The sequence below is a fragment of the Planococcus citri genome, chromosome 2 (genome assembly GCF_950023065.1).
Source record: "Planococcus citri chromosome 2, ihPlaCitr1.1, whole genome shotgun sequence".
NCBI classification, from domain to species: Eukaryota; Metazoa; Arthropoda; class Insecta; order Hemiptera; family Pseudococcidae; genus Planococcus; species Planococcus citri.
Genome location: NC_088678.1, coordinates 66307946 through 66332855, shown reverse-complemented (window position 1 = coordinate 66332855; position 24910 = coordinate 66307946). Strand labels below are relative to the sequence as shown.

The following is a 24910-nucleotide window of genomic DNA, read 5'->3' as shown; positions in this document are numbered from 1 at the left end:
GAGGATTTAGTTCCCTGTGTACCTGTCCTGGGTATGCTCGGCTAATTAATACCCTTCATCATCCCTCATGATAAATCACTTTTAACACTTTATTGAGCTTCTCTTAATGAACATACATTTACACACTACTAATAGGTAATACCTAGAGCTATAAATACACACGCGTCCGTGCAGTTCTGCTCAAAAGGCTTGTTGTCCTAACATCCGCCCACAGGAGCGATTACTCTAAGCGACCTGGGACAACTGCGAAGCGGACATGGCAGGCTGTTTCGGTCGTCTGCATCTCACGGAACTAATTCTCTAGATAGCACTGCACCAGCAGTGTTACTGACGACCGAGGGCATATATTCCCTGCTATAACGAGTACTTTTAGTCGGGGGGCCGGTATAAGGATCACCTGCACCCCCCTGCCGATTCTCCGGGACAACTTTTTTCTTAAAGGGAAAGTCCTAAGGGACATTTCTAGCCCTTGTCCTCAAAAAAAAAAGTGGCCCTACTTACAAAATGGCGGCCATTTTGATTGGCAGGTCAGTCGAAATCGCAGGTTTTGCGTTACAACATAGGACTTTCACGGAATTTTTTAAACCGTACAAAGGTAGATCGAAAGAGCAGACAAAAATTCATCACCTGTCAAAATTTCAAGTTCTGAAGTGCCTTTTTCGATTTTTGGTGAATTTTCGAAAATCAAGTTTTGGCCAAAATGTGAGAAAAAAATCAAAATTTTACCAAATTGACCTAGAAATCTGAAATTTGGGATATATCCTATTTTTGACCTGCCAAATCGATTGGAAACGGTTTCAAACCGTTTTGAGCAGTTCTGGAGCCTCCAGCAGATTTTTGAAACTCGAAATTCTCACAAAATTTCATCAAATGGAGTTGGAAAGCCGAAATTTATTCTGCAAACTAATTTCAATACGCGCTATGAAGTCAACTGCAGGTGATTTTCAAGTCGTTTTGGAGCCTACAACGATTTTTTGAAAATTACTGGAGCCTCCAGTCGATTTTCGAAATTTGAAATTTCCCCCAAAATTTCATCAAATGGGGTTAGCAAGCCGAAATTTACTCTGCAAACTAATTTCAATACAATATGAAGTCAACTGCATGGTGGTTTCAAGTGGTTTTGAAACTTCCAGCTATTTTTTCGAAATTTCAATTCTCCTAAAAACGCGATGAAACTTTTCAAAAAGTCACTGGTACCTCCAAAATTACTCGAAATCGCCTGAAGTCGTCTTCAGAAGATGTTAAAATTGAAGTGCAGAGTTAATTTCAGCTTGCTAATCCCATTTGATGAAATTTTGGGGAAATTTCAAGTTTCAAAAATTTATACTGGAGGCTCCACTAATTTTCAGAAAAATTGCTGGTGGCTCCAAAACGACTTGAAAATCACCTGCAGTCAACTTCATAGCGTATTGAAATTAGTTTGCAGAATAAATTTCGGCTTTCCAACTCCATTTGATGAAATTTTTTGAGAATTTCGAGTTTCAAAAATCTGCTGGAGGCTCCAGAACTGCTCAAAACGGTTTGAAACCGTTTCCAATCGATTTGGCAGGTCAAAAATAGGATATATCCCAAATTTCAGATTTCTAGGTCAATTTGGTAAAATTTTGATTTTTTTCTCACATTTTGGCCAAAATTTGATTTTTGAAAATTCACCAAAAATCGAAAAAGGCACTTTAGCACTTGAAATTTTGACAGGTGATGAGTTTTTGTCTGCTCTTTCGATCTACCTTTGTGCGGTTTAAAAAATTCCGTGAAAGTCCTATGTTGTAATGCAAAACCTGCGATTTCGACTGACCTGTCAATCAAAATGGCCGCCATTTTGTAAGTAGGGCCACTTTTTTTTGAGGACAAGGGCTAGAAATGTTCCTTAGGACTTCCCCGTTAAGAAAAAAGTTGTCCCGGAGAATCGGCAGGGGGGGTGCAGGTGCAGGTGATCCTTACGCGGGCCCCCCACTATTTGGGTCCTCATCTACCCTCTGCATATGACAACCTACAGAAAGTGAACGAATTTGTTGATTTCTGACGAGCCAAAGTCCTCTAAATTATGTCTCAATTTTCATTTTTAGAATATCTGCACTGTACCAAAAAAAATGAATAACTGCTTAAGCACGAGCAACGTTGTTTTCTGTTTTTGTTGTTTTTCTATGTACCTATGATACAGTGAACTTACCAACCTTCTCAGTAACGTGATTTTTTGAACCTCTCAGGAAAACAAGATATGTAGTTGAGGTCATTGCTTTAAACAAAATGTTGATAGGTCTTTCTTGGAAATGAACTTTTATTTATTAAAATCATGAAATTAATGCTTGAGCGATCTACAGGTTTTCAGTTTCCATTTTGTGAGCTCGACATTCTTCAGAATATCACTTCGTGATTGTTCTTATGCTTGAGGAAGAAGAATTACGATCATCTTTATGATTTGATGATGGTTCTAAAGCCCACCCTTGAGCTTCACTGGATCCGAATAAAGTAAATATAACAGTAGAGAAGGCACAAATTCCAGCTATGAGATTAAAACATCTATTCCATTCTTCCATGCTCTAGAAAATGTTAATTTATTAGATACCTACTTACCCAATGTGAATTAATGTAAGAAAAGTCTTTTGATGAGCTCAAGAGTTCTTTCGTAATGACTTACTCTGTTTACAGTCATGAAGCCAATAATAGTTTGAGTGAGTATATTAGCTAGTTGAGAACAGAATTCACCAATGCCAGCGATCATCCCTGTATGACCTGGAGCTATATTGATCACGATCAATCTGAATGTATCAATTGGAATCAAGATTTCAATTAGTAGGATGATAGATCGTGACGGGAGTAAAAGCTGCGGTGATTGAATCAATTAAATCACTGAATGTGATTTAACAAGATATGAAAATGAACTGAATTATCACCCCAAAAAATACCTTTACCTACTCACTGTATATTCAAACTGTTGAGTGGTGTAATGAAACGCATAGCAACGAGAATAAACATTATTGTAACGAAATCTGAAACCATTGTAAGAGCCAAAAACAAAACCATCTCAATAATGAATCCGAAGGCCATTACTATTTTACTCATCTGTGTGGGAAACAAATCAGATTAGTGATATGAGTTGCAAAAAGACCAACGACCAGTGTTTTTCTTTCCATCTGGTATCTGCATCTTACTATTTTTTTTTTTTTCGTTTATTTACCCGAGTTGATGAAATATTGCTGTTATTTTTCCAATATTGGAACAAGAAACCAGTGAGTGAAAACATAAACACGTTTACTATGTTAGGAACAGATGTAATGAACCCCACATCTTTGATGTTCTTTCCTGTGATATCTGAAATTTTGTTCAAAACGATTTATGTTCGCAGAAAATTGAACAACATTTTGGATTTGTTCTTACCTTTGATATATAAAGGGAGACAATCCCCCAAAAAGCATATTACACTTATGTGAACAAAGTATGCGATGCACAGGGCCCAAATTGACAAAGATGTTGCAATTTTTCTGTATGGATGAACAACCTATCAATGACGGTATCTCATTAGTTATTATGGATGCCTTATAGGGTGATGGGATTTCAAAACATAGATATGATCAACTTTACTTTCTGTGTAGAGTTTTTGGTTTCTAATCCGTCGAGTATATATGAAAGTTCTTTTTTGGAAATGGACTTGTCTTCTGATGGACTATTTTTCAACAAAGTCAGGAAAAGCAACGCCATTATTAAACTTATGGAACCTGTGTCATTGAAAAGAATTCATCAGTGTTCCTTATTTGTGTAGTAAATGCAGTCAGTATTTATCGTTTTTTCTTTGCCCTACCTGTAGTATAAAATATCATGGGCCATCCCCATTTGAAAGCCAAAAACCCACAAAAAGGATGAACGAGCGCTAAGCCTACGGAGAGCCCGTTGTAGGTGAATGCCAATAGACTTACTCTTTCACATTGTGGTACCCAACGAGAAAATATTTCCAGAAAAGATGGGAAATAGAAGCCCTATTTAATATTGTTGAAGCTCGATTAGTGAAAACAGTCAATAGACTACTATTTGAGAATGTACTGTCGATACTAGATATCTCACCAGGAATATGCCTGTTAATAAACGACACGCCACAAATGAATAGAAGTTGTAGTGTAAAGCGATCGAGTACAATAAAGTAGTAATACCACACATCATCATGGATAAAGCACAGCTTAATGATGCACCGAGTTTGGATATCACAAATCCGCTCATGAATGCTAATAGGGCTCCATATGCAGTTAGGCTTATCACCGTTCCAATTGTTTTGGAATTCCATAGAAACTCTGGTTGCTGTGAAAAAGACAAGTATATTTGCCCATGTATTTACATTTATCACTTCAATAGCATACAACAGACGTATAAATGGTGAAACATGTGGTACCTACTTGTATTACTGTCACGTTCCCTATTTTAACTCTCTTCTGGAAGGTCATATCGATCACAGCAACATTCACGTTATATTTTATAAGAAATGCAGTAATATTCCCCACAAAAAGTATCATAACAATCGCTAACCTTTTTGAAAACAGCAAAGGAATTTTCTGAGTTTCTGAAGAGCTCCTGGGAAGAAAAACAGAATGATAAGTTTTCTCTGAAGCTGGTCCATGAATGATTTAAGTAAATAGTGGTCAGCTTACTGTGTTTCGTTATTTTTGGTGCCAATGGTACCGGAATACGAATGGTCCATGTTGGGTACATCATCTTTGGCTCTGGCATCACATGAATCCATTTTAAATGATTGATAACTTCAAGTTTACTTTTTGCCGGTTTGTTAAATTGTGCTGGTTTTCTAGAGAGGTGGAATAATTTAGTGGTATCAAGTTCTCAGTTGTGGGATTTAAATTCATCGTGACAGTGGATGTAGCAATGACGTCATTCGTTTCGTCATGTTGTGATAAATGATAATATAACTTTATTGCAAGTACATGAGATGTAAAGTTATCATAGGTACTTAAGTATTTGTTCTCCGGTTTCAAGCACATGATATCTGGCGAAGAAGAGTATCACCTACAAGTCTAAGAAAATTATAGCATTGAAGAGGGAAACGCTCCGAGGTAACCTGAATTTTGGTATACTAACGTAGTTTTATACCCTGAACACGAATTTTTGGTGCCCCCCACCTGTCCCCAGTGAGCGTCCTCCTTGTTGTGGATTTTAGTCCCTCAAATGAGTGTTTTCAGAGGGTTTTCACCCCTGCCTCCTCAAATTGCGGTCGTAGCCCAAAAATGGGGGTCAATGAAAGTTATTCTACGTAAAATTTCCCATCAGATGATCTATGAACCAATCTCGTCCTCTTAAGGGGGATGGAGCTGAAATCGATCAAATATAAAGGAATTTTTGAATATGAGTCATAATCGGTACGGTTTATTTTCTTTAGGTACATCAATTTTGAGTTTTGACCTCACACAAGCGTAGGAAAATAATTATGACTTCGAATTATTTTAATGAGGGTGCGTTCCGAATCCCCGGCAGAGTCAATTTATTATAGAGGTTTTTCGAATATGAGTCAAGATAGATATGAAAAAGAGGGTAGGGGGGTCGGGGGCATCCTCACTCAAATAATTTGAGATCATTATTCATTTTCCTACGCTTGTGTGAGGTCAAAACTCAAAATTGATGTAACAGGGTGTCTAACAGGTACTGCAGGTACTGCAAGTACTGTAAAAGTACTGCATTGAAATCCTCGGTACTGCAAGTACTGCAAAGTACTGCATTTTGCCTGAAAAGTACTGTATTTTTTCTCAGAATCATTGATTTAAAATTTTTAAAAACCTCAAAATGAATTAATTGGTGAAAATAAAAAAAAAAAATGTTCATTTGGTACCTCAAAAAATGGCAACACTTGTTAAATTAATACTTGTAAAAATTTTATCGACAAATTCCAACCGGTTCAAAAATATTTTTTTCTGAGGAGGGGGGGGGGGTCGGTGTAAGCTGGATAAAAAAAAATGAGGTAATGCAAAAGGTACTGTAAAAGTACTGCATTTCTTCGGAGAAATTTTGTTAGACACCCTGTGTAAGTAATATATTCTGTACCGATTATGACTCAATTCAAAAACTCCCTATAGTTGATTGATTCCAGCTCCACCCTCCTTACGGGGACGAATTTGATTCATAGATCATCTGATGAGAAATTTTACATGGAACAACTTTTATTGACCCCATTTTTGGGCTAGAGGACCGCAATTTGGGAAGGTAGGGGTGGAAAAGCTTTGAAAAACCTCTTGGGAGGGGAGCTAAAATCCAAAATAGGAGAGAATGCTCACTAGGGACAGGTGGAACACCAAAAATTCATGTTCACTGTTCAGGGTACAAAAATAGGTCGGTATATGGTACCAAAATTCATTACCCTAAAGTTATGTGATCAATTACTTCATGGAACAGCTTTTTAAAATATGTATTGTAAACAAATAATTGGTTTCGAATTTTTACTTCATCGTTTTTTCATTGAATTAAAAATTCGAACTTTCACTCTAAAAGTTGGAATTCAAGCTTTTTCCCCCTTAAGAAGAGTAAAATTTCACATTTTGCTGCTCTTAGTGATTTGTGTTCAAATCATTTTTCTCTTCATCTTTGGTCACTTTACTCGCCTCTTACATCGTTAAAAAAAATACAATGCGATTCCTGTTCTTTGGAAATTTTATTTTTTAATTAATTTCACACTCGTATGCAAAGATTTGCCTTTTTCTTCATTAAACGTGGTTGATAATGACCATGGTTGAGGATCACTGGATCCAAACAAAGTGAATATAGCGGAACAAATTGCCAACAAGCAGGCTATCAAAACAAAGCAGCGATTCCACTCCTCCAAACTCTGAAATTGTTCGATAGCAGATCAAATACTTATATTTCAACAACGTGGAAGAATTTTCTGAATTTAAACGAGGGATTTTTCCAAGTTGACTTACGTGGTTCGGTGTCATGTGACCGATGGTCATTTGTGTTGATATGGTGATGAATGAGCCGCAGAATGCTACAATTCCTGAGATCATGCCGGTGTAGCCTGGCGCTATGTCGACTATGATCAGTCTGTAGAGGTGAGATTTTTATTTGAAAAATTGTTCGTGAATGAGTACTCTTAATCAAATGTATCTCACTTACTGCACGATTAAAATATTGAATGGAGTAAATAATCGTATTGCAACTATTATCAGCATGATGATAGTGAAATTCGATACAAGTGTAAGAGCCAAAAACAACGCCGTTTGAGTGATGAGTGCGACTCCCATTAATATTTTATACATCTGAAAGATATGCTATGCTAAAAACTTACATTATCTGCACATGAGAGAAAAAATTGATCTGAAAAATTATAGTCAAATTGTTACCAAAGTTGATGAAATATTGGTTTTATTTTTCCAATATACTATCAATACCCCTGAGAATGAATACATAAACGTAGTAACGATGCTAGGAATTGATGAAATCATCCCTACATTGGCAGTGTTATTTCCGGTGATAGCTGCGACAGTTGAGAAACGAAAAAATCGTTTAGCCAATTTATAACTTGAGTAGAATTGATGATATTTTGAGTGAATTGATTCATGTACGTAGGTACCTACTTTTGATGTACAGAGGAAGGCAATCCAGTAAGAAAGTCAGTCCACAGAATGTGGCAATGTTTGCCATACAAAGTGCTCCAATAGGCGCAGATGTTAGAATACTTTTATACGGAAATGCAACCTGTACCAACACACGATTGACTATACTTAAGTAATATTATGCGAAGGGAAAACAATAATTCGAAGTTGAAAATTTACTTGTTTTTTGCTGGAGCTGGTTTCAATACCGTCTATTATGTAAAGAAGTTCTTTCTTGGAGATGGATCTATCTTGGGAAGGATCACTCTTCAAAATTGTTGGACACAAAATCGCCATAATCGTACAAATAGAACCTGCCATGTGAAAAATATTTAGATGTTTTTGCAAATTGCAATATTGAATGTGAGACTGTGAGATCTCTCAATGCTGCAATTATTGGTGTAGTAGGTACCTGTAGAGTAAAATACCATGGGCCATCCCCATTCAGTGGCAATAGAACCGCAAATAGGATACACGATTATTGCTCCTATGTAAAAACCACCATAACAGAACGTCATCAGCATCGATCGTTCGCTTTTTGGTATCCATCTTGCGAATATTTCAGAGAAACACGAGATGTACAGACTCTAATTCCAATCAATTGAAGCATATGGTCAGCGAAAATGTACCTAAGTAACTCATTGTTTATTTAGAAATGAAAAATCACTTACGAAGAATACTCCAGTAACCAGACGAAAAACTAAAAATAGATGGAAATTGTATCGTAAACAGATCGGATACAGAAACGTTGTAATACCACATATTATCATAGATAAAGTGCAGCTCATCGATCCTCCTAGTTTGGATATCACGAATCCGCTCGTGAATGACAATAGACCTCCGCAATGTATGAGACCGAGAACTAAACTGATCGTTTTGGAATCCCATTGAAATTCTGGGAGCTGAAAAATATTTTCAAGTATCAAAAGGATCAGACCTATTTTTAATTCCACTTCAACATCCTTAGAAGCATGCAATTCTGTTTAGGTACCTACCTCGAGTCATTATCATTGCTGATTTTATTCAATTTTGATTTTTTTCAACGAGGGTACAATGGATAAGTTGAAAATTGGAAAATTATGAGCTCATGTTTGAATATAATGCTTTCCAATGATCAATAATTTGATGTAGGTACCTTCAAATGTTACCCAATACCCATGTTATGGGAGGAGACTTGGACCTTTCCCACCTTTAGAGTTCAAAGTCTCCATTTTTGAATTGGATTGTCTGATTTCGTTGCCTTAATCGAAATCTCTCCATGAGTATTTTACAGGAAAAACATTGCGAAGTTCGAATTTCGATTTTAAAGGGCACAAATTTGGAGACAGAGGTCCTATAAATCAGCATTTAAAAAATTTGGAAATGCATTTCAACTGGAAACTCAAAATTTGATTTAATTTCGTTCCATAGGGGCCGAGATATTCCCCAAAAAACAAATTTTTGGAATTTTAGGACCTTTTCTTCTTCAGAGTTTTTAAAACTGAAATATAACACCATGTTTCAGTATGCAGTATCCTCCTTGGCATTTAGTAAACATTCGAACCCTGTGGTCTCCATTGATGGGAGTACGTACTCCATAAAAACAAAAATTGAAGGCGAAGAAGACAAAGTTCTGTTGATTTTCATTCAGCTTTTTATTTGAAGCTGGAAAGCTATTTCTTTTTTTAAATCTAAAGCTCTCATTGCTGAGTATTTTGGAGAAAAAAACTTCAAGAGCCCCAAATTTGGAGGAGAATTTCCTAAGTTCAGCATGAATTTTTTGTAAAAATGTTTTTTTTTCTCTAAATTGCATTTTAACCTCAGATCCAAAACTTGAACTAATTTGAGGCATCAAAAGGCGTCGAGATGTGCCCACAAATCAAATTTTTTGGAATTTCTTGACCATCCTAAACTGAAATTCAACCACTAATTTCACAAATATTGTAGCATATTCTTTTTTTAGATGAAAAATTGAATCATTTTCAGTTTCCAATGAAGGGGCTGAATTTAAAATTCAAATTTTTATTTAGAGGTTGTTTTTAAAAGTTGTCTGTCTAAATAACAGAGCTGAAAAAAAAAACGTTTTTTCTGAAAAAAAATCTTTCAAACATAAGTGTAGAAAGTTTCAAACGTTTTTTTAAATTTTTTTTAATGCAACTCTATTTTAGGTGTGTAAAATGTTGTTTCAAACAATTTTAAACAAACCAGTTTTGCAAGATAAATAATTCAATTTCAGACTTTTTCAAAACTTAATGAACTTGTGAATCTAAACTGACGTCATCAGTGACTTTTCCAACTGTCGAAACCGATTAATTGATCATGAAATGTTTGAATTAGACCAACGACCAATTGAAGATGATTTTACAAGTTTTTGTGATCTGGTGGTTCAAACTTGGTAAAAAGAAATTAATAAAATCAAAATAGGTCTGATTGCCATACTTTCAATTCAAATAGTATTCGCTACTTACCGATGCTGTGGTCAGATTTCCTTGAAGAACTGTTTTATTAGACGTCATTTCGACAACAGCTACATTGATATTGTTTCTTATCACCCAAATGACAGTATTCCATAAAAATAGTAATATGCTGATGAGCAACCTCTTGGAGAAAAATAAAGGTGATTTTTCCACTCTCGCGTCTTTTCTGTTTCTATTAAAAGATTGAAAAAAAAAATCGGTTGATCAGTGCCTATTTACCCGAATTATGTGTAAAATAAGCGTAGTCATTTAAATAGTTGGTACCTACTGTTGATTTTTGGTATCCAGAAAGGCAACGTTGAAGGCATCATCTTCAGGATTGGTTTTGTCCCGTTCCATTTTGAATGCTCGAATTTGAATTCACTCCAACTTGACGAGTTACTTTTTGGTCAAAGCGACATTTTTGACGATGTTACTTGGTAAAAAAAAATTGAAAGTTTCCCTAGTTTAATTATCTCGGCTCGGCTCACCTCAGATATGGAACGTATTGACACTAACGGTGACATTGCCATCACGTGACTTTTCATACTGCCTACGATTGTACGTCTCTAGTATTTCATTTGTGTTAACGTGTTGTATGGAGACAAAGTAGAACCACTTCAGTCATTTATAATCTTTTTAAAATCGTGTTTGTCAAGCTGATAAAAGTTACCTATACCATATTCTCATAAAATAAACTGTTAACGTCAGGTGTTAATTGATAATTAAATTGATGCCATAAAGTTGATATTCTCGCTGTAAACGATAAAGTGACCTGTACTGTGTGCTTTACCCGCCTGGTTCGATTATGTGAAGTAGGCACTTGGCAGATTAAATTACCAATAGGGAAGGCGAGTATGATTGGTTGGCGAATAAATTGAGAGTTCTATCGACCATTAGTTTGCCAGATTGCTTCCCGATTCCAGAGAACGTTTAAAAATGAAAAAAAAAAACTAATAAGTAATCATGCTTCAAAAGTTTACTTTTCATTATACGAGTAAAGTAGAAGAATATTCTACCTATAGTTTACATACACATTCATAATTATGTAACATAAATTCTAAATTCTTGGTATCAATCTAGCAGACACGTGCCGAACGAGAGCCTCCCTCCCCCGACAGAAAAATGTTGGCAAAAAGTTGGAAATTGTTGGGATGAATTGGAAAAAGTTGGGAAGAATTTGTATACGAAAATCAAAAAAAAAATCAAAGAATTGCCAAAAACCACGTGTTTTTTTGAAATTATACATTTTCAAAAGCTTTCTCCATACCCATTGATGACGAAAATTCATCATTTACATGCATAATGTACCTACTACCTATTTTATACTCTTAAAAGCGAGGCATTAATTTGTCAAATTTTTGTTCGTCTGGTTTTCTTGATCATCTTGTCCAGTATTCGATGTGAATGCCCATGGTTGAGCTTCGCTGGACCCGCATACCGTGAACAGCACACCTCCTAACAACGAAACTCCACCTATTATTAGAAAACAGCTATTCCATTCCTCCAAAGTCTGAAAAAAATTATTTTATTACAGCTCATCTTGGCCTATTCTGTGTCTACTTGTATTTTTTGTAATTTGAATGGATGTCTGAATGACGTTGGTAACTATAGGTGTAGGTATAGGTATCTGGTATGTATGTACTTATGTATGTATTTACTTGATAAGTGGTCATAGAGGCTATCCTACTGCGAGTTACTATGCAACTTAGTGCAAGCACAGCGCTGCAAAGTCCTGCTATAATGCTGCTACTGTTTGGTGCGATACTAATGATAATTATCCTGCACAGGTTTAAAAATCATGCAAAAATTGAATTTTAATTCAGTGGGTGTAAAAAACTCATGTAAAATGTATAAAATACCTACTGTGATACCAAACCTATGAGGAAAAGCAGCGTCTGGATCAGCAGAAAAGAAATAATAGATACTGTAAAATTGGAAATCAACGCTGCACTCGCAAATAAAACACCGATCAAGATGAACGAGCCTCCGATTATTATCTTGTGCATCTGAAATCATCAAGATATTATTGCAATTATTTGCGCCATTTTACTGCGAATCGTTAAAATTACCCATGATTTTTAATTTTTTATGCACCACGGAAATTTGCCGGGTTTAATATTCTTTGATGTAACTAAGTAGGTACCTATAAATTTAAAACAGTACCAAAATTGTCTTGTATAGATTTAGTTGAATTTCTACCGCGTTATGAAAAATTCTGCATGGTGCTTAAAAATCCTCCCAAATGGACCTATTGAGGCTTGAATTATGCCCTTGTTTGTTGTTGGGATTTTGGGTCGAAGAAGTCGGTTAGTCTGGCATATGACAATAGGAGTAATTGCACCCCCCCCCCCCCCCGCCGATCCTCCGGGATAACTTTTTTCCTAAATGGGACATCCTAAGGAACATTTTAAAGCAAACTTGCCAAAAAAAAAGTTGGCCTTACTTACAAAATGGCGGCCATTTTGATTGACAGGTCAGCCGAAATCGCAGATTTTGCGTTTCAACATAGGACTTGCACGAACTTTTTCAAACTTTACAAATGTAGATCGCAAGATCATGCAAAAATTTATCACCTGTCAAAATTTCAAGTGCTAAAGTGCGTTTTTCGATTTTTGGTGAATTTTTGAAAATCGAATTTAGGCCAAAAATGAGGGGAAAAATCAAAATTTTACCAAATTGACCAAGAAAGCTGAAATTTGGGATATACCCTATTTTCGACATGCCAAATCGATTGGAAGCGGTTTCAACCCGTTTTGAGCAGTTCTGGAGCCTCCAGCAGATTTTTGAAACTCGAAATTACTCCAAAATTCCATCAAATTGGAGATGGAAATCTGAAATTTACTCTATACTCCAATTTTAACACCCTCTGAAGACGACTTCACGTGGGTTCAAGTCATTTTAGGGCTTCCAGCAGATTTTTGAAGCTTCTAATTTTCACAAAATTTCATCAAATGGAGATGGAAATCTGAAATTTACTCTACACTCCAATTTTAACGCCCTCTGAAAACGACTTCTGGTGTATTTCAAGTCATTTTAGAGCATCCAACGACTTCTTTGAAAATTACTGGAGCCTCCAGTAGATTTTTGAAACTTGAAATTTCCCCAAAATATCATCAAACTAAGATGGAGAGTCGATATTCATTCTGCAAACTAATTTCAATTTACTACGAAGTTGACTGCTGGTGAATTTCAAGTCGTTTTGGAGCCTCCAGCAATTTTTTGAAAGGTTGTAATGTATGACGTTTTTTTGGAAAATTAACATTTTCTAAAAGTAGCTGGAAGCTTCAAAACCATTTGAAACCACCATGTAGTCTGCGAAGTAAATTTCAGCTTGCCAATTCCATTTGATAAATTAATGTTGAGGAAATTTCAAGTTTCAAAAAACTACTGGAGGCTCCAGTAATTTTCAAAAAAGTTGCTGAAGGGCCTAAAATGACTTGAACCCACCTGAAGTCGTCTTCAGACTGTGTTAAAATTGGAGTGTAGAATAAATTTCAGATTTCCATCTCCATTTGATGAAATTTTGTGAAAATTTAAAGTATCAAAAATCTGCTGAAGGCTTCAGGAATTTTCAAAAAGTCGCTGGATGATCCAAATGACTTGAAATTCACCTGCAGAACTTCGTAGCGTATTGAAATTAGTTTTTAGAATAAATTTCAGCTTTACAACTACAATTTGATGAAATTTCGAGTTTCAAAAATCTGCTGGAGGCTCCAGAACTGCTCAAAACGGGTTGAAACCGTTTCCAATCGATTTGGCATGTCGAAAATAGGGTATATCCCAAATTTCAGCTTTCTTGGTCAATTTGGTAAAATTTTGATTTTTTCCCTCATTTTTGGCCTAAATTGGATTTTCAAAAATTCACCAAAAATCGAAAAACGCACTTTAGCACTTGAAATTTTGACAGGTGATAAATTTTTGCATGATCTTTCGATCTACCTTTGTAAAGTTTGAAAAAGTTCGTGCAAGTCCTATGTTAAAACGCAAAATCTGCGATTTCGGCTGACCTGTCAATCAAAATGGTACCCATTTTGTAAGTAAGGCCAACTTTTTTTTTGGTAAGTTTGTTTTAAAATGTTCCTTAGGATGTCCTCTTTAAGAAAAAAGTTATCCCGGAGGATCGGCGGGGGGGGGGCAATTACTCCTATTGTCATATGCCGGACTGGGTGTGATGTTAGAAATGTTCTAAAATTGCTCAAATGCCAATTAAAATTTTTCTGAGGCATTCGAGCCCTCCCTCTGATTCTGTCTCAAAGTACAGATACCACAAATCTGATCGATACTTTCAATGTTAGTTTTTTGTTGATTTTTAATGTAAATTTTAGAATTTGAAACTTTGATAGAAAAGTGAAGCTTAGAGTTAGGGATCCAAAACTTTCATTGCAATCTTTTGAGGACCCCCATAACTTCCTCGACCTATTTTCCAAAAAATAAAATATAAAAAGTTTGATTCAGTCCACCCTATAATCACCAAACATATCCCATAAATGTTTGAAAATCCATTATTTTTCAAGTGTGTGGAGTTTCTTTAATGATATGATACATTATAATAATTTTATAAAAGGAAGCAATCGGTATTTTGTTACCAGAGTTACTGAAATATTGATACTTTTCCCATAATCCAGCAGTATTCCCCAAACTGGAAGCATGAAAATGTTGAGAATATTTGGCAAGGATGATATTATCCCCACTTCATTGATATCTTTATGGGTTATATCTGAAATTATAAGACCAATTAATTTTTTCATGGACTTACCCCTGTAGTGAAAAAATTTTCAAAAAACGTAGGGCTACATATGATTTATGATTTCTATGCATTCTTTCTTACCTTTGACATACATTGGAAGAAAAGTACTTATAAAAGTCATTCCAGTTACCACAGCAAACTTGACCACAAGAAGTGCCCAAACTGCTGCTGATGATATAATTTTCATGTAAGGGTGCCTCACCTAAAGGTGACATCCAAATTATAAGTCTTAAAGTAAATTATCGTTTGTGGATCTATTGCCTTTTTTTCCTTTTTTCTTTTTGTATAGATCTCAAAAATTACTAAACAAAGCTATCAGTTTTTTACTTTTTTGGGGGGTACAGTTGTAATTCTCTCTTGTATGTAGCTAAGTTCTCGTTTTGATATACGTTTATCATCCGAAGGTCGGTTCTTCATCAAAATGAAGCAAACAGATGATGTAATCAATGATATACTTCCTATGACAGATAATTATTCAATTATAGGCAATTCCCGTGTGCTATCACCTTGTTTACTTTTACTTTCACGGATTTCCCATGAGAAAATGATTTTTTAAAGATGAATGTAGAAACGAGAAAATATCATTTTACCTGTGACGTAAAATATCATTCGCCAACCCCAATTAAACGCCACAAAAGCACATACTCCATGTACAATGGCTAATCCTATGTTAACTCCGGTGGTGGAAATGGATACGAGTTGAGATCTTTCATTTTTAGGAGTCCATTGCGAAGATACTTCAAAAATGCTTACCACTAATAAACTCTATGTTTGAAAGAATTATTGTTGTCTGAGATTAAATAGGTGAAACTGATAATGAAGCATGATAAATTTTATCATTAAGCTACTTACTTACCTCTGAGATTCCAACTACGAATCGACACACTAAAAATAAAAAAAAACTGTACTGTAGGCTGATAGGATGGAATAAAGTGATGATCCCTGACGACATCATGGTTAACGCGCAGCAATTCGCTCCTCCTATTTTGCTGACAAAGTAACTGCCTAAAAATGACACTAATCCTCCGTAATAAAAAATGCTCAGGATTAATCCCTTGATGTTGGCATCCCAGTCGAATTCTGGGAGCTGAAATACACCCCTTAATATTAATTAAAAATATGACCAATCGCCCAAACGTGAGAAATTCGTTTAGAGTGAATATTTTGCTAAAATGTCTTACCTGAGTTTCGGTTAAATTTCCATTTTTTATTTGCTTGGAGTATGTCATTTCAACAAGAGCGATACTGATGTTGAATCGACTGAAACTTGAATTTAAATGGCATACGGCCAACATTACAGCGACAAAAAATCTTTTCGAGAACCATAACGGAGATGGTTGGGATGCTGGGGGAGTTCTGTAAATAATAAAAATGAAAATTATTATTACCCTTGACAGATTTTTCAAGTGGATAATGGTACACGTGAATTACTTACAGTAATTTTTCTTGCTGGACTTCGAGCTGTATGCTTTGATTGTTCACTTTCGGATTCATTCTGTAATACTGGTGTTAAGATGAACATCTGATTCTCATAATGCAACCTAGTTGACGTCTTCTCCGTGAAAACCCAAATCAAGGAGGCTGCGGCTAAGCTCGCCGAAAAGGCTGCAGGCAGCCGCACACAGCTTCCAAACAGCTCTGTATCTAACCAGCTACCCAAGCTAACCTTCTCACATACTCCACAGCTACCTCCGAAAAGGCCTACTACCTATGCAGCTGTAATAAAAAAACCAGTTCAAATGCATCAGCTCAAGCAGCAAAACCCAGAAATGGTACCCAAAACTCCCACCAAACCCAACTATAACACTATGGTCTTAAAGCCCAAAATTACAGGCCAAGATGGATTCCAGCTAGTGAAAAATGCTATCAACCCCTACACTGATGGGGTAACTTTCGCAAAGCCCCTACCTGGAGGTGGAGTACTTATTGCATGCCAGGACCAGTCAAAACTCAAAAATGTACAGCAAAAGCTGCAGCAAAATCTCACCCCTATCTTAAAAAAGGAAAAAAGGAATCCAGAAATAGTGATCCACCGCCTGCCAAAATTATGCACAGTCCACGAAATTGAGCAAGCAATAGTTAATAGTACTGGCTGCAACCCTCAGCACACCAAAGTTATGAGGTATAGGCATGACGATCCAAACTCTGGGATTTTTGCAACTGCTGTGGTAACCCCTGCAGCATGGCAGCTTTTAGTGGGTACCCATGAGAAGATATTGATAGGGGGAGACAGTTGGGCAGTCTGTCCAGTTGCTAATAATATACCTCTAATCAAATGCACTCAATGCCATCAGTATGGCCATCTTAAAAAATACTGCAGAAATCCTGCAGTAACTAAGGAAGCTGGAACCTGCCTAAACTGTGCTCGTGTGAACCAAAAAAATCCCTCAGCCACCCCCTTGGACACCAATCATGATACTCATAGTAAGAATTGTACCTGCCTAATTAATCATCTCAATGCAGTTTCTAAAACCATCCAATATGAGTAGAATGGCATATCAAAAGAAAAACTCAAACACAAAAATAGCCCAGATAAATATAGGTAACAACCAGAAATATCTCTCCACAATAGCTGATATAATTAAAGAAGGAAATATTGACGTGATTGCGATGTCCGAGCCATACACATGTAATAATAAAATTCCTATCTTATCAGACAACTATCGAAGCATATGTAGTGGCAGTGCATGTATGCTTGTTAAAAAAAACATTCCGCTGACACAGACATTCCATAGTGTCGGCGGCATCGTTGAAATTGAAATAGCTGGTGTGACGTATGTCTCTGTATACGCCTCGCCTAATAAGCCCATTAATAGAATAACACAGGTACTGAAAACTATTGCGCTGAGAAAGCAAAATGATAAACTTATTATGATGGGTGATTTTAATACCTATTCGTCTCTACTATATTTCTATAGGCACCATGCTATTAGAGAGAGAGATGAATTATTTGACGATTTTATAATATCGTCTAACCTCACCATACTAAATGATGATACTCCAACCTTTGTTAGAAGGGAGTATAAATCAATACTGGACTATACAATAGTCTCAGACTATATGATAAGTAGGGTGAGAGACTGGAAAGTAGTACCTACAGCTCCTAGAGATCACCAACTCATCACCTTTGAAGTCACTGTACAACCTACCTACTGTGTGGGAGAAGACAAATACATCTATGATTATGATATGATCGAGGAGGCAATCCTAGCCAATCCCCTACCAAGCGTGGATCTAGATTGTGGTAGGGAAGAAATAGACCAGTTTATCCAACACTTTGAAGAGCTGGTTAGTAATCTGAAAGAAATGGCAAAAATCTCCTCAAAGGACTCCCCTCTTCCTTGGTGGAATAGTGACCTGGAGAAAATTAAGCAATCCAAAAATGACCTTGTCAAACGCCTCCGCTCCATCCCACCTGAGTCAATCCAGTATGAGCTATGCTATGAAGAATTCAGAGCTATAGAGCGCAAATATACCTACGAAATAGCAGGAGCCAAGCGTAAAGCTTGGCGAACGTTCATAACAACCAACCAGGCATGGGGAAAACCCTATAAGATACTAAAAATTGCAACAAGTAATAACAGTAGAACAATACCGCTACTACGCAACTCTAATGCAAAAACTGATAATGAAAATGTGAACTTCCTCCTCCACCACCTCTTCCCTCAAGATGGGCACCCTGTAGATACTGCTAACCTGCACCAACACATTAATACAAACAAGGATATCCATAACATGCTTGGATACCCTCAACAACATGACTTTGAAGAGCCTACTACTGAAGAAATTGAGGAAATCATCCGCAATTTGAAAGATGGTAAGGCCCCTGGAGTGGACAATGTTGACAACAAAGTAATGAAAATCATTTTTCGCCATAATAAAGAACAGGTCACCAATCTGTTTACCTCCTGTCTGAAAAGGGCATATTTTCCGGCTGCTTGGAAGGTGGCTAAACTAGTTGTCCTCCAAAAACCTGGAAAGGACCCAGATGATCCTGCAGGATACAGGCCAATATGCTTGTTGAAAACCACATCGAAAATACTAGAGAAACTAATATACAAAAGAATTTTTAAATACCTATCTAGTAATAGCCTCATTGCTCCTAACCAATATGGATTTCAGCCTGGGCTCTCAACAGACCATGCCCTGGCAAAACTAATAACTGAAATTGAATCTATACAGGCTAATGGAGACATAGCTATGACTATAAGCTTTGATGTTGCCAAGGCCTTTGATTCCATACCTCATCAGGTGATAATTGATGCACTTATTGATCATGGTATACATCCAATACTAATCTGGATGCTAGTTGAATATCTAAAAGACAGGACAGTGCAGTACCAGTACAATGGTAAAACATTTAAGGCCAAGGTAACCAAGGGGTGCCCCCAGGGGTCTAACCTGGGCCCCCTTTTATGGGTCATCATCTACAATGTAGTACTCAAATTCATGTTTCGGGGCTGCAGGTCAATTGGCTTTGCTGATGACTTGCTTTTTGTATTTGGAGCCAAGAATATCAGTACCCTGGAACAGAATGCCAGAACTGCCATCACCCAACTCACTGTCATGCTGAGTAATCTTGGTCTAAGCCTAAATGCTGCAAAAACTCAGGTGATGGTTTGTACTAGGAAGCACCACACTGAGCCTATAGTAACAGTAAATGGTCAGCTAGTCACCACCTCTAGGGAAATCAAGTACCTGGGAGTGATAATTGATCAAAAACTCACCTTTATACCACACTTCACTAACATACACAAGAAATCTCAATTGTCACTCAACATTATAAATAGATTGTTTGGACGCACCTACGGCTATGGTTATGAAGCAAGGAAAATCATGTCGCAGGGGCTGATCAACTCACTCTGGTATTATGGGTCAGCAATCACTCTGCCAGCCCTGAAGTACACATGCGTTCTAGAAAAAATCCGCAAAACTCAGAGAGCAACAAACCTGAAGATTATCTCAGCTTACCGGACAGTGTCTGATACTGCAGCCTCTGTTATTGCTGGGATGCTCCCACTTGACCTGGCAATAGCAAAAATGGCCCTTAGAAGAGCCGCCGACATAGGGTATTGCACTCAAGCTCCAAACCTAGACACAGGACCCATTACCTTACTGCACAAAGATTCCAATAGGACCAAAAATGCCTATATAATGCAAAACAGATCATTCTCAAGGCGTCAGCTGGATAATGAACTCACCTCAATGGCTTACCAGATGTGGCAGAGCCGCTGGGATTTGGCTACAACTGGAAGAGTCACTCATGAATGGATTCCTAATATAGCTGAGAGAATGGAAGGTAGCTGTGCACATCTCAAACCAAGCTTCTTCCTAACCCAGGCCCTTACAGGCCATGGTTTCTTCGCCAATTACTTGAAGAGATTCAAGATAATAAGGAGTAACCTCTGTGTATGCGGTAATCTACAGAGTCCACAACACCTCATCACTGAATGTACAAATACCCAAATTGCTGAGATCAGGGAACGGTACCCAGTAGAAATGCTTGATGTCACTCCCACTAACTTACAAAATCTGAATCAACTCATCAAAGAACTCTTCCACATCCGGGACTCCATCAAAGCTATAGCTGACAAATCTACCACAGATACTGAGGGAACGTCAGATGTGGACAATCCATCACCTATAACCACACTATATAGTCCACAAGAACTACCTCCTGCTACCAGTATTACCAGCACACCAATACCAATGCACCTGCAGTCACCATCACCAGTCTCTATGCACCAAACACAACTAACACAAGTACCAGAAACCATCAATAAAAACAACGTAGCAACAAGCTCACCTACCTACTCACCATTAGCACTGAAACTTGTGCCTAGAACAGTACTGATAGCTAGAGAGGTATACAAGAGGAACCAAGAGGTCTCCAGCAGCCCAGTCACACAACATCCAACTGAATCCTGCATTAGTTCGGAGGACTCACAAGGATGTCACCAGCATCATTCACCAGGGTTTGAAAACGAATGGCTAGCTGCAAGGAGAAACTTCACAGCAGTTAATCTACCCAAATTCAGTCCAATGGTGCAACCTATTAACCCAATCCTGCAGCAAACAGACCACATACTTGGCCCACTTTCTTCACCAACCTCATCCCCTAGGAAGAGAATCATGGTATCCAACTCCCCTTTCCAACATACTACAGCAATGCCACACCCTGGACACAACATACTATATTCTTCTGCCAACACAACTACAACAACATCAACAACCACTGCCCAACATGGCCATGTCATCCAAAACTGTAAAAGTCCACCTGCAAACAACATTAGCACAACACTGGGAACGGGAAGATATAATATTCCTGTTGTACACACCAGTCCAGTTGAGGGACACAGCACATCAATACCAGTGTACAATGGTTGGAACAGCCCAGGCTTTCAACCTTACAACTTCTCACCATTAACTCCCACACCAACAACTCAACAACATAGAATGGACTACATAAGCAGCTTTGAGGTCCAGTGCTCCCCAAATCTGATCCAGGTACCTATCAGCAAGGTGCATCCACCAATCAACTTTAACAAAACATCGCTGAAAGCTAAGCAGGTAGCAGACGCCTTTGAGAGTCACAAAAACAGAATACAGTTCATCCACGGAGGTGTGACTCCAAGCTCTGTAGCTGAGGAAACACCAAAACAAGATCATTCAACCTTCTCCATTGGGGAGAAGCTGGGCATCAAAAAACCCCTATCAAACTACATACCAATGGGACCATATGTAAACAGACACATCTTGGAGGATGTAAACCGACGAATAATATTCCTAAGAACCACCTTCCCCCCAACTCCCAGAAAGAGTAGCACTGAGCTCTCCACTTCTGTGGCGTACCAGCACTGGGAAGAGGCCTCAAAGGAGGCTGAACCCAGGAGGATAATCTCAACAGCCCAGAGACAGTTGCTCACTCAAGGAGGCCTGGATCATCCATACTCCCTGATATTCAGTGACCACGTCTACATACCAGCTATGCAGTACCTGGTGCTCCGCGGAATCCAAGAGCGCTTTTACGCCCCAGTCAGTGCTGCCAGTGTGGGGGACCTTCTCCCATATGAACAATACCTTGACATGCACGAACCAACACCTCGTGATGTCGAGACCAGACTCATCGCCTCTGCTGCAGAAGTAATGAGGAGAAGAAGCTTGGGAAATATGGCTTTAACAGCGGTCGAGTCCAACGGCCTACTCACGCTGGAGGAAGCCAACGAAGACATATTTCTACAGGGACCCTCCTTTGCACTGGCACACTGTGTCAGCCAAGACCTCAGAATGTCCGCTGGGATAGCGAGGGACTTCGTCCGCCACTTTGGAGGCAGAGAGATGCTGCTGACCCAACCACACAATGTGGGGGAAGTGGCAACTCTAAAGCGGAAAGTCGAAGGAACAGTGAGCCAGGGACATTATATAATATTCTGTGTCGTTACAAAAATCCATTGCTATGACAAACCAACATATAAGGACTTCTCCCTTGGCATCCAAAATCTTGCCAGGGAATGTACCAGAAGAAAAATAAAAAAACTCGCTATCCCACGGATTGGATGTGGGCTGGACCAGCTTGACTGGGGCCAGGTACGGCCAATCATCGTAAGAGAGTTCAGGGAGATACCTATCAACATCAAGGTATGTAACTGGACCTCCCCCAACACCCGCTCTAAAACAAATTAATAGCACTTGTAAATAGACCATTATAACAGTGTAATAAATTAGCAACTATTCTCCCCAAATATATCTTATTTAACTTAATCTATATAGTACAATGTATGTATATTTAGCACTACCCTAAAGCTGAAGGATGGAAGAAACCTATGGTATGTGTCCATCCTCAGCATTCCAAATTACTTCAACTTTATCCACTATGTAAGGTGGGACCGAGTGTTCCCACTTTCACACATAAGAAATAATATCCTTCTGGACAATCCTGCTCTAGGAGATCTCTATCTGAGGTAGTTAAGGGTACAGTGGTGCCCGGAGACCTCCTAGGCCTACCCCTAAATGGGAGACGGGTCGGGGGTCGCTCCAAATCCGCGGAAGGGGGGAATGGGCTACATCCTAGGGTGACCAATCCCTCAACCCCAAAGTGGTGGGAGCGATTCTGGGATACTGCCTAGGAGCTCCGGGCCTTTGGCCTGGTGCTGGGGGGGTGGGTCAGCAGTCCCAACCAAAACTGGGGCCCCCCACTCACCGCGGCTCCAGGACCACTGGGTGGCCGAACCGTCCCCTCCCCCTCCTAGTTTTTAAGCAAAATTGAAACACTCCCAATCTTGGCTTAGTTTTAAGTTGTACATAGTTTTTATAGCTAAATTTTAGTACTAATTGTAAGTTTGTCATTTAGCATTAGAATTCACATCACCCTCCCCTTAAACTTAAGATTGTACTGGTATTATTCCTGCGGAAGGGGCGGGGCTTAGGCCCCGCCCCCTCACCGCAGGGATAAGTAATTATAAGATGTAAATATTATTCAAAATAAACCCTTTTTTTTAAAAAAAAAAAAAAAAAAATATTTTGTATCGAAAGCTGGGGTTTTCACTACCGAGTTCAAGGTTCCTTGAATAATATTCTTTCGCAGAATACGTACGTATGTACGTTAGTAGGGTTTCGGTGCTTGTGTTAAAAAATATTACTTACTGGTGTTATCAGACAGACGTAATGTACCTACACATAGGTGGGTACTTGATTCGATGGTTCAAGAGAATGCGGATTTCTTATCGTTCGTGATTTGTCGTTATTTAATCGTGTTAATTTTGTGTTTTGCTATGCATGAGAAAAATTTTAGATGTTTATAAAATATTGCTCAGAATTAGTTTAATTGAATTTTTAAAGTTGTTAGATAAGAATATACCTACTTCATGCCAATGAACCTAAAATTATGACTGAAGAAAGCTGCATGATTTTCCCCCCAATTTTTGTTGGCAGTTTTTTTCATTTTAGAAAGTAGGTAACTTAATTAGGTAGGTAGGTAGGCAGATACTTACCTGCAGCTATTTTCAAAGAAATTTTGTAATGCACATTGCGTTTATTTTCTCTCATATGCACTTGAATACTTGGGTATTCTCAAATATACTTACCTAATAGTTATTTTCATAATTTGATATGACCTTGAACTTGGATTTGAAAAATGATACAAGACCAAATGAAAAATATCAGATTTTAACATGATTATGTATGTATTTTATGGGCATTTTCAGAACATCATGTGGCACTTGTCGATAGCTACTCGACCTTCATCGAACACAAACTCAATGAATCACTAGGTATTTTACTCAAGTATCACTAGATGTTAGCATGCCATCTGTACCTATATTTCCTATCGTCGATAGTTTTAGAATTTCGCAGAATATCCACGATTCAATAATTTACCCCTTTTTTTGTACCTATTAAATTGGAAATTTTTAAGCAGTTTATGTTTAGAGCTATATCGCTCAAAAAAAAAGGACAAATTTGGACCAAATTCAGCAGAGACCTTCATTTCGAGTACAAAGATACTCAGAAAATTTTTCAACTCTGAAGATGCCTCTGGATGGAGAAATGGACCCCCTCAATTAGGGGGCATTTGTGAAAAACTCGTGTTTTTTTTTCGCTTTTGTTCGCTACCCAGCTTGTTTTGAGCAAGGGCAAATTAACCCTGTTCAAATGCAAGTATTTGAGATCTATGCTAATGTGGTCTAAATCCAAGACTACTTTTAGAGTTCTATTGAGCGATTGGAAATTTTCAAATTCAAATCGCTCGTTTTTGGATAAATTCGTACTACCTATTTTGAAATTTTTTTTCTCGGAAATATTTCGCATTAATTTACTGAAAATATTGAAAGATATAGATCCTGAAAATGGAAAATTGTTTTGGAACGCAATGGTGGCATATTTGATAAATTTCTGTCAATTTCAAAAAATGAAAAAAATAGCCGAAAACTTACAATTTTTTCAAGCTGGCAGTGGTGACTAAAAAGTTTGAAATAGCATAGCTCGACGCAGGATCTCGCATAGTTTCATTTGGAACTGGGTAATTTTTCCCAAAACAGGTTGGGTAGGGACAAGAACGAAAAAAATACAATTTTTTCAAAAATGAGCTCTCTTGAGGTCTCATAAGTTCCCTTCAGTGGCACCTTGAGGGCTAAAAATTTTTCTATCGC

At 37.8% G+C, this 24910-nt stretch overlaps 3 protein-coding genes across 5 annotated transcripts; all 3 read right to left on the bottom strand.

The window, feature by feature from the left end:
* Window positions 1-2270: 2270 nt before the first annotated feature.
* On the bottom strand, window positions 2271-4826 carry LOC135837196 (sialin-like). Its single transcript, XM_065352390.1, has 10 exons — window positions 4638-4826; window positions 4386-4560; window positions 4060-4290; window positions 3800-3974; window positions 3583-3716; window positions 3379-3499; window positions 3179-3312; window positions 2921-3063; window positions 2639-2759; window positions 2271-2540 (listed from the first exon to the last, which is right to left on the bottom strand). The coding sequence occupies exons 1-10, from the start codon at window positions 4727-4729 to the stop codon at window positions 2364-2366; spliced, it is 1503 nt and encodes a 500-aa protein (XP_065208462.1). The 5' UTR covers window positions 4730-4826; the 3' UTR covers window positions 2271-2363.
* A 1799-nt stretch (window positions 4827-6625) lies between these two features.
* Window positions 6626-10671, bottom strand: LOC135837193 (vesicular glutamate transporter 2-like). 2 transcript variants are annotated; one of them, XM_065352386.1, is made up of 10 exons: window positions 10305-10671; window positions 10028-10208; window positions 8252-8482; window positions 7993-8167; window positions 7761-7894; window positions 7563-7683; window positions 7329-7462; window positions 7102-7256; window positions 6909-7029; window positions 6626-6814 (listed from the first exon to the last, which is right to left on the bottom strand). In XM_065352386.1, the coding sequence occupies exons 1-10, from the start codon at window positions 10373-10375 to the stop codon at window positions 6641-6643; spliced, it is 1497 nt and encodes a 498-aa protein (XP_065208458.1). In that variant the 5' UTR covers window positions 10376-10671; the 3' UTR covers window positions 6626-6640. The 2 variants fall into 2 exon arrangements, with proteins under 2 accessions (XP_065208458.1, XP_065208459.1); XM_065352387.1 differs by having other exon boundaries at window positions 7102-7244; window positions 10305-10669.
* Window positions 10672-10979: 308 nt separating this feature from the next.
* LOC135837195 (sialin-like) lies at window positions 10980-17320 on the bottom strand. Of its 2 annotated transcripts, XM_065352388.1 has the most exons (10): window positions 16201-17312; window positions 15947-16121; window positions 15622-15852; window positions 15356-15530; window positions 15093-15223; window positions 14847-14967; window positions 14605-14735; window positions 11882-12024; window positions 11677-11797; window positions 10980-11528 (listed from the first exon to the last, which is right to left on the bottom strand). In XM_065352388.1, exons 1-10 carry the CDS (start codon window positions 16257-16259, stop codon window positions 11361-11363), a joined length of 1455 nt encoding a protein of 484 aa, XP_065208460.1. In that variant the 5' UTR covers window positions 16260-17312; the 3' UTR covers window positions 10980-11360. The 2 variants fall into 2 exon arrangements, with proteins under 2 accessions (XP_065208460.1, XP_065208461.1); XM_065352389.1 differs by lacking the exon at window positions 10980-11528 and having other exon boundaries at window positions 11878-12024; window positions 16201-17320.
* Between the last annotated feature and the right edge of the window lie 7590 nt (window positions 17321-24910).

Coding starts and splice junctions, on each gene's coding strand:
- LOC135837196 (XM_065352390.1), bottom strand. CDS start 4,729: ATGGATTCATGTGATGCCAGAGCCAAAGATGATGTACCCAACATGGAC. Junction 3,717..3,799: donor CATGATATTTTATACTACAG/GTAGGGCAAAGA, acceptor TCAATGACACAG/GTTCCATAAGTTTAATAATG. Junction 3,064..3,178: donor GCAATATTTCATCAACTCGG/GTAAATAAACGA, acceptor TTTCCCACACAG/ATGAGTAAAATAGTAATGGC.
- LOC135837193 (XM_065352386.1), bottom strand. CDS start 10,375: ATGGAACGGGACAAAACCAATCCTGAAGATGATGCCTTCAACGTTGCC. Junction 7,030..7,101: donor TTCAATATTTTAATCGTGCA/GTAAGTGAGATA, acceptor TCACCTCTACAG/ACTGATCATAGTCGACATAG. Junction 6,815..6,908: donor GTCACATGACACCGAACCAC/GTAAGTCAACTT, acceptor GAACAATTTCAG/AGTTTGGAGGAGTGGAATCG.
- LOC135837195 (XM_065352388.1), bottom strand. CDS start 16,259: ATGAATCCGAAAGTGAACAATCAAAGCATACAGCTCGAAGTCCAGCAA. Junction 16,122..16,200: donor GTCCAGCAAGAAAAATTACT/GTAAGTAATTCA, acceptor TATTATTTACAG/AACTCCCCCAGCATCCCAAC. Junction 11,529..11,676: donor CCTCTATGACCACTTATCAA/GTAAATACATAC, acceptor AATTTTTTTCAG/ACTTTGGAGGAATGGAATAG.